The sequence below is a fragment of the Astatotilapia calliptera genome, chromosome 4 (genome assembly GCF_964374335.1).
Source record: "Astatotilapia calliptera chromosome 4, fAstCal68.1, whole genome shotgun sequence".
Lineage (NCBI taxonomy): Eukaryota > Metazoa > Chordata > Actinopteri > Cichliformes > Cichlidae > Astatotilapia > Astatotilapia calliptera.
In genome coordinates this window covers 36,787,726-36,796,875 of record NC_137425.1, presented here as the reverse complement: position 1 = coordinate 36,796,875, position 9,150 = coordinate 36,787,726, and the positions used below count along the sequence as shown (strand labels likewise).

The 9,150-nt window shown below is 48.3% G+C and overlaps 1 protein-coding gene across 2 annotated transcripts; it reads right to left on the bottom strand.

Annotated features, from left to right (window-relative positions):
- Nucleotides 1-443: 443 nt before the first annotated feature.
- On the bottom strand, nucleotides 444-9,079 carry scaf1 (SR-related CTD-associated factor 1). Of its 2 annotated transcripts, XM_080300631.1 has the most exons (7): nucleotides 8,900-9,079; nucleotides 8,748-8,805; nucleotides 3,633-7,138; nucleotides 2,850-2,932; nucleotides 2,355-2,669; nucleotides 2,045-2,173; nucleotides 444-1,233 (listed from the first exon to the last, which is right to left on the bottom strand). In XM_080300631.1, exons 3-7 carry the CDS (start codon nucleotides 7,039-7,041, stop codon nucleotides 1,075-1,077), a joined length of 4,095 nt encoding a protein of 1,364 aa, XP_080156757.1. In that variant the 5' UTR covers nucleotides 7,042-7,138; nucleotides 8,748-8,805; nucleotides 8,900-9,079; the 3' UTR covers nucleotides 444-1,074. The 2 variants fall into 2 exon arrangements, with proteins under 2 accessions (XP_080156757.1, XP_026021989.2); XM_026166204.2 differs by lacking the exons at nucleotides 8,748-8,805; nucleotides 8,900-9,079 and adding an exon at nucleotides 8,099-8,236.
- Nucleotides 9,080-9,150: the final 71 nt, after the last annotated feature.

Below are 9,150 nucleotides of genomic sequence, written 5' to 3'. Positions count from 1 at the left end.
ATTTGACTATTGTTGTAACATCACATCCTGTTAGTGTAGTCTGCCTGTGTCTGTTCTCTGCACAGGAATTCAACTTGGAAAATGACGTGTTAGTGGATTGTGTGTGCATTTATGTAACGAAGGTCACGTGGGACCATCGTGTAGTGTTTATTAAGAACAGCTGGGGCCAAAATAGATAAGCGATCGACACAGCTGGCCAGAGTTTGTAGTTATATACTGTCTGTTATATTATTATAGTTTAGTCTACAGGCTGTGTCCAAGTTCAGGGGCTGCAGCCTTTGAAGGACCCTGCCCAGTCTGAGGGTGGTTAAACTGGACGGTCTAGCCTGCGACGTGAGGCTCCAGCAGCAGCTACAGCTGTGGTAGACGGTCAAGAAAGTCCTGAACAGTCTCTCTATGAACAGAAACACTGACAGAGAGCAGACAAAATAAATAATACAATGTTTACCAGTGTTAAGCAACATTTATAGTGTGTTGGTCATTTTATAAAGAGACTGAGTATAACTGTCAGTCTCAGTAACATGCACAGAATACACAATAAAAGAAGTGAGAAATCAGCAGTGACCAACAGCCTACAAGCTGCCTGTAAAGACACAGGGACGCAGTACTTCTGTTTAGTATTGTTTAACTCCTTTGGGTGTGCAGCTGGGTATCACGTCTCCTCTCAGTCTGGATGTTGATATAAAGGAGAGGAGAAACATTTAATTCAATACTATTAAAAAAGGTCCTGTAATTAGTCCCACCATTGAGACACTTCTAACAAATCCAACCAACAAAAACTAAGAACTAGCCCCTTGACAAAGGTAGGATTTATTGCAGGGTTCAATCTGGGACTGAATTAGCTCACGAGTGTCTAGACAGGATCTACTTACTGAACCTTGAGTTCATGATACATTTGGAAAGGAATATTTACAACATGATTACAGCGATGAGGATACATACTTCTACATGAAAGTATAGACAAGGGAAGGTACGGAAACAATAAAATTAGGCAATGACAATCAGCGAACTGCTCACGTATTGAGCAGATTGTGGCAAAGGTGGAACATCCCCCCCCCACCCAAAAGTCTTGTATTAGGCAGAGGGATGCAGGGCTCCTGGCTCCCTGTCATCCCTTTCTTCCTCGTCCATTTTGCGCCCGTGTTTACGGAAGTATTTGTAGCGCTGAACATACAGCTTCACAAGGTTGCTGACTTTGACTGGGTTGATTTCTCCAGTGCGGCTGTGGCAGATCTAAGACAAAGACACAGTGTGATTAAACAGTAACAACTCAGAACACAAGTACAGAGCTTCATTTATGGACGCACAGATCAGACATTTTGACTAGATGCTGGTCCAATCCCATCATAAAAGCTCCAATGAAAGAGCAGGACGATCCACTCAGGTGCACTGAGTGGCAGCTGATAGCTAGCATAGCAAAGAGAAAGCTAACAGTAGAGGGTCAGCAGTTACAAAGTACTCCATGCCCGTGACACCAACAGCGTTCCTTTGTGTGTCTGCAGAGTGTGACTGTGTTCATGTGAGGCTGCATGAATGAAATGCACACATGGTGAGTCTTTGTTCTTACGTTCTCTGGACGAGCTGCCATCGTGCTTTTACTGCTCGTGATTAAAAAACCTGATGCAACCTTATTTCACCTCACCTTTCTCTGGCCACTGAGGACATGTGTGCAGGTGTGTGCTTATAGGAAAATCAGAAGAATAGACTCGTGCCAGTGTGGATGAATACAAGCTGATCTGAGACTAATGCAAATAAACTATGCTAATAATGTCAATATTCATATATTAGTCTTAATTATTCTTAATTCATATTATTTTACTGATAAATACCAATTCACTAAATGTACATTATTGCATTTATTTGTTAATGTAGTACACAAAGGTACCAGGCTCTCAGTGGAAACATCCATAGTTTTATTGTAGAAATGCTGCATGTTGCAGCCACACTGTCAACTTGACGCTGCTGTAGCGACAAAGTGCAAAGTCATCATGAGCCATGTGATATATAAGACAGTGTGTGGTTGGATTTGTGTGTGAAGGCTCACCTTATGCACTGCTTTCCTGAGGATGTCTTTGTATTCTTCCTTGTTGATGTCTTTGCGTTGGTAGTAAGGCTTGATCGCCAGCTTGACCTCCTCTACTGCCCGCTCCTGTGTATGCAGCTTCTTTAGGTACTGTGCAATTCAGGTAAGAATCATGTTAAATAAAGGAACCCACACAAACAACACAGCAAATACAAAAAGGCCACAGCTAAACCCAGGGGGTGAAGCAGGACCACGGCTAAGCCCCGTCCCACCAGCACAGGCTTGTTCAGCCTGGAGGGCACACTGCTCTCATCAGGAAGTTCAAGTTTACCTTATCCGGGTCTTTGCTCTCATTGTCCCATCCAGTGTCACTAGAACTCCCAGACACACCTGTCATCCCCACAGGTACGATGGAGGGTGGAGTCTGAGCGCATCCACCAGCTAATGACGGGTGCAGATGTGAAGGTGGGGTTTTAGTGCAGCTAACCAATGGGAGGGAGCCGTGCAGAATGAACTGGGCTGGGCTCAGTCCAGGAGGTGGGGGGAGAGAGGGAGGGGGAGGAATTTGTAAGGATGAAGAGGAAGAGGACGCCGAGGGAGTGAGAACATGCTGCTGGGACTGGTTCTGATTGGCCTGTGAGAGCATCTGCACGTGAGAAAGGAGACAAACGAGTCGACGGTCATTCAAACAACAACAGGATCATCATTTCAAAAAGGCTGCACACAGCAAGGTCCCACTCTAGCACAGTGTGTGTGAGTGGCCTCCTAAGAACGTGCGCTAAAATGTTCCTCCCCACTGCAGATGAATGAAGCTCCACTGAGTCACCTGGCTGGTTGCTTGAATGAACTCTTGTGCTTTGGCTCTGCTGGCAATATTGGCCTCTTCCATTTTGAAGAGCAGAGCAGTCACTGTGAGAAACAACAGACTGTTTAGGGAAACAGACTGACAAACACACAATCATGTTTTATAACAGGGCAGCATGATCTTTAAAACTATAGATGCATTCATATGATTGTCTAAAAGCTTAAAACAGTGCTGCACAGCCCGTGCTGCCCTCGGACACAAACTGTACTGTCAGTCTACACTTTACCAGAAGCCTGGAAAATACTCCGACAGCGACCAGCAACATGTGGAAAATTTGAACCTGTCCTAAGTTTACCCCCCGTCCCTTCTGATAGGTTGTCCCATGAAGGAAAGAAGTGCTGCTGCTGTCAAAGCTCTTCTGGTCGCCTCTTTGCTGCCACTGTGTCACACATGCTCCCTCATGCACACATCTACTTTGATTAATCTGTAAGTTACTGTCAAATGTCCAACAGCATTAAAAAAGTGTTCTGATGATGTTTAAGTGCAAAGGTGAGTGAAATGCTGGCGCAGTAACTCTTCATTTTCTCCACAACACTAAGAACTACTTCAGTAATCTCATACACTTAGGTCGATGTGAAGAAATGCTAGTAACAGCAAAACCCTGTCAGTGACAACCTGGTTCAAATAGGAGAGACCATGTGACCCAACTCTGCACCCACTAAATGCCCAGCTGTGCACACTACTAACAGTTTAGTCTCTGCGTTTCAATAATGTGCCTTCTCTGCATAGGGAGAGTCAACTTACATGCTAAGACACCTCCGGTTGTGCAGTCCACCCCAGTCTGGAGACTCCAAGGAAGAGTGGGTGCAGGAGCTGGAGGGGGAGGAGGCGGCGGCTTACCAGCAGATGAAGAGGACACAGATGAGGATGGGTCAGAAGAAGACAGAGGTAGAGCCAGGGAAGGGAGACCACAGACGGTTGAGGACAAGGAAGAAGGCGAGCCCAGAGATTTTGACAGATCATCCTGACTTGGCAGCTTGGCCGTGGGCGGGGCGCTGCTGAGACCAGCTCCTTGTGAGGGGGCCAGGTTGGAAGGACTGGATGCTGGTTGTGTAGGACTCGGCTGTTTTGGACAGTCCTCAGTTAAGAAAGAAGGATCTGGAGTCTTACAGCTGCTGTCTACAGTTTGAGAGTCTGGTGAAGACTCCCTGGTGTCCCGCAACGATGGTGCAACAGGTGGCGGAGGGGTCTGAGGAGGTGACGAGGATGGTGGGAGCACACTAGTGGAGGAGGATGTGGACGAGGAGGAAGAGCAGGGTGCGGGGCCAGCTTGGCCAATATGTGGACTGACCGACTTGCTCGCATCTCCAACGCCTGACTGAACATCTAAGGAGACACCCCCACCCCAGGCTTCGGACATGACTTTAGTTTGGCTGCTGCCTCCGGCGGCCAACCCCGCTGCTTCGGCCTTTTCTCTCGTCTTCTTGGCCAGGCGGCGGCGCCGCTTTGTTACCAGAGAGGATGAAGGGGAGGAAGCTGAGGAGGAAGTGGATGTAATGGAGCTGGGTTTTGCTTTCTTGGATTTCAGTCCTGCAGGACCGGTCAGCGATGATGGCGGTGCGGATAGACCGCTGCGTTTTCCCATACTGACCAGGTCTTTACTCCGCCCACCCAGTGACAGTGGTTCTGAACAAGGTTTCAGAAAAGGTGACCTGCTTTCATTGTCCCTGCAGAACACAACTGCAATTGAGCCACCCACCACAGACCCCCCAGTACTCCCTGCTGCACCACCTGGGCCGAGAAGGTCCATGTTCAGTTTTCCAGAGCCAACCGAAGACCCCGTGGTACTGCTTACGCCTTCGCGCACCAGAACCGACACTTTAGACTGAAGCTTACCTTTCTGACTAGCACCACCTTCTTTCTTGGACTTCCCAGAGCGACTCGTGTCTTTTCTGCTCTCCTTGTCCCGATCTTTGTCTTTTTTGATCTTCCTGGTTCGCTTTGCTGATGGGAAGCCAGGGGAAACAGAGGCAGATCCGGAAGAGACCATCAGTGAAGAGAGGCATTTGCTTTTGGTTGTACTGGCAGGAGCCGAAGCTTCAGAGCGGGCAATTTTCTTTAATGTGCGAGATTTCTTTTTGGGTTCATGTCCAGTCTTGGGCGTAGCTGCAGCTTTAGGGCTGGGGACGGGAGCCTCTGGAGGCAGAGCAGCAGGGGGCGTGTCCTCCAAAGATGGGTAGTCTGAGTCTAAAGCTTCACCATCCAAAGACAACACATCAATCTCCAGTTTGTCTGAATAGCGGTCTGACTCATAGCTGTGATACCTGGGAGGCGAGAGCGACTGCGATCGGCTCTGACAACTGCCTTGTTTCCCTGCCTCTCCAGCTGAATGCCATTTTCTCTTCTTTTTACAGGGCTTGTCGGAGTCCTTTGTGGCTCTTCCAGGAGAGGATGGGGTAAGTCTCGGAGACCCGGGAACGGTGGTGGTCGTAGTGGTGGTTGTGACCGTAATGGTTCGCTTAATAGCGAAGAGGTCAGACCCACTGAGGTCTTGGATGGACGGAGGTATGACGGGACGACCGTCTCGTCTCCTATCCCTGTCACGTTCCCTTTCTCTGTTGCCTTCTCTCTTTTCTCTGCTTCTTTTGGCCCGCTCTGAAATGCCTCGCTCTCTGCTCCTTGAATGATGTTTTGCCTTCCTTTCCTTCTCCCTCTTTCTGGAGCTAAAATCTTCATCCCGTCCATCTCGCCTGTGGCTACTGATGCGATTGTGTTCCCTCCCTCTGTCGGTGTCTCTGTCCCGATCTCCAGTCCGGCTCCGGTGTTTATCCCTTTCCCTCTCTTTGTGCCTTTCTTCAGACAGGCTGGAAAGCGACCATCTGGTGTGGCCATCTCTTCTTGAAGAATTGCAGGACCGTGAAGTCTCTGGGCTGCTGTGCCATCTTTTCTTCCTCTTCCGACTGCTGCTCCTGCTGCTCCTTCTGCCTTTATCCTCTTTGCCCATCTTTTGCGCCTTTTTCTTGTTCGACTCCTGAGCCCACTCTTTGCCTTTCCTTCTCTTTTTTCTTCTAATCTCCTTTTCTCCGTCTTTTCTATCTTTGCTTTTTTGCTGGCTGTGGCCCTTGGAGCTTTTGGAGGACTTGCAGCACTTGCCACCCTGATCTTCAGGAGGCGTTAAAGGGGACGAGGATGTAGAGGTTGGAGGATGAGAAGGAGGCGGTGGTGGTGGTGGTGGCGGCGGCTGGGGAGAGCAGGGTGAAGAAGCAGGAAAGGAGAGATATCGTTCCTTCCTTCTGCTGACCAGCTTCCTTCTCAGATCCTCTACTCCTACCACAGGCTCATCCTTGAGCTCGCTGTCTACTTCCCAGCTGCCCTCTGTGCAAACGGACACAAAGCCATCCCCATCTAGCACTCGGAAGATTCGCTCTGGCTTTGACCCAAAGAAGGAGATGCTGGGAGAACTCAGGGGGAGGGTTTCCTCTACAGGTCTCTTACTGCTCCCATCTCTTTCAATGGCTCCAACTATCTCGCCCTCCTCTATCTCAGAGTGATCTGAATCAGCTTTCATGGTGCTACAGTCCACCCTCCTCCTCAGAGGGAGCTGAGTGCTCAGACAGGCGCTTGGAAGGTCAGTGAAGGTGTCCGTGGAATCTGGAGGTTCCTCCACCTTCTCCTTTTCTTCTCTTATAGTGTTTCTCTTCAGTACCCTTGCTTTGCCACTCTCATCATCAACATCTGACGCTGGGGAACCCGTGGGGTCAAAAGGATCGTATTTCTCCCCTTCCCCCACCTCCTTCATCTCAGTTCCTTCTTTTGCTCCATTATTTGGATTGAAAGGATTGTACATCACCCTTTTCCTCTCCTGTTTTTCACAGTCAGCACTTTGTTGCATTAAAGTGTGAGGCAAACAGTCTGAGGAAGCGGTACTGCATGTAGGTTTGGAGAGAGACTGCGTAGCTATAGAGGCAGAGCTGGAGGAAACCCTGGCTCTCTCTGTTCCATTGAATTGGCTTTTTACATGGCTGGGATAAACTGATGTGTTGGCACATATAGAGGAGGATGTAGACAATGGAGAAGATGGACCGGTTGAAGGAGATGATGCAGAAAACGAAGGTGAGTAGGAAGGAGGGCTCTTTGAGGTCTCTTCAACTCCACCTGGGGAAGAGAAGGCCCTAGGCCTCCTTCTGAAGCCTGATGCCAAAGTCAAGTCCATGAGCCAGAAATACTGGTGGGTCAGAAAGTGAGGGAAGTAATACTGAGACACCTAGGGCGTGGCAGGTCACACCAGAAAACAGGGCTCAGGAACCAACCTTGCAGGAAGAAAAGAACATGTGTCACTTTACGTTACAATATAATCCACGTGGAAAGGCTCCCTGGAGAGCCTACGATCCTGACACATGATGAATATCATGGAGGATCCTCAGACTGTTTCTACAGTTGTGTTGTCAGAGTGAGGGCATGTCTTCAGTACAGAGAAACTAAGAAAAGACTGACTGAACAAATTTGAATGATATTATTGTTATTGTTACAAAGAGCTAAATATGCATCTGCAGTCGGGACTCGGTTTGGAGTCCAGTCATATGAAACAGAAGACCCGAGCCAGTCTGAGGGGTCCGCCGAGCCCCACTGCGCTCTCACCAGGGTGAGCTGAGAGACGGCTGAAGGCAGCCGGAGGAGGAGTGGACCCCACACCGGATCAACAGACACATTTTTCAGTCCACGCTCACTGAACACAATCATTAAAAACTGCGCAGCACATGACTGCGTCTCTGTTGTTTACACGGTGGATTACACGTTACCGTCGTTCTCCTTCTGTTGGGATGCTTACGTGATTTCTGAGTTGTAAAAGAAGAGAACAATATATTTAGCTTCCATATCAGGGACTCACTTCTCAGTGCTTGTCACAGATAGCATTATCATTAGCTTTCCGTGGCTGGACAGCGCGTTGGTTGCTTTACAAAACATCTGTCCGCCTTGCGTTTTGACCATTAGCTTCATTATGTGTAATGCGGATTTGTCAGCGGTCGCACACTCGATTGATTATCAGACGCTAAAAATGTCTGGCGGCAGATTTTCAGTTACCCATGCAGCTAATTAGCTTAGCGCAGCTAGCAAGGAGAGCAGTATGTTGATGGGTTCCCTTCATGCCGGTCGCCTTCTGTCTCAGGCCAAAGCCACCGCTTCACATCTACTGGCTGTTACTTTGTCAGACATTCAGTCAAACCACGAAATTAGACATATGCTGCTTTTTGTGGTGTTTAAATACGTACCAGGGTTTAAAACGGGTCTGTTCCACCAGTCACCGCCATCTTCCCTCCCGTGAAACCGGACGACAAAGAATGATGGGAAACGGAGTGAATATCAGGTGGTGCGAAAGAGCCGCACACGTCATTAAAGTTGCCTTTGAGGTGCCGTGCTCGCGACACTGTTACACATTTTAACAGAACTACAAAGTGGCTTTTTAAAAAGTGTCTCTTTGTAACAACTAATTCATTTCTGCTGTGACTGGTTTACAGACAGCTGTCTGAAGTCTGCTGCCTAAACCCGGACTTATACTTCACTTCACTTCTACTTACTGCTCCCCAGGTAAAAACACCTGTTACTAAAGAAAGGAGACCGTAGCTGTTCAGCACATCCAGGCTCAGCTGGCTTTGAACATCACCCGTCCACCCAGTGTCTGTCCCAGCTGCCATAGAGCCCGGACAGGCCATCCACCTGCTGCAGGGCTAACACTCATATGTACACTTGTGATGATGACCATGCATGTTTTTGGACTGCAATAGCACAGTGGCGTGAACAGAAAGAACCCACACAGACATAAGAACTTGCTGTCCAGTATGGCCACAGCAGTGCGGGGAGGTTTTTTCCTCATATCTTTAGAATATAATTTCACATGAAAAAACTTTTTTAAATACTAACCTTGCTGCCTTTTCTTAGGATTGTTTCTCCTTTTAGCTCTTCAGTAAAACACGCATTGCTGTGACATGACAAACAAACATGTTCGTATTAAACGCACAGGTCAGTTGTTGGGTTGGTGCAGGAACAAATGAGAGAAGTGTTGGGTTACCCACATCTCTTAATTTGTCAGCAGCGTGTATGCAGACCAGTGGTAAAACACCACGCGTGTGCATAACAAACACAACAGACTGCACTGTGGCTGAGACGGAGCCCAGTGTTTCTGTGCAGAGTGTCTGAAGTGGACCAGCACACTCCTAACACCTGTGCAAAGCTACTACAGAAACAGACTTCACACATCAAACAACCACACAAAGCCATTTAACACAAGCAACATGAACACTGCTGTCACAGATACACTATTTAA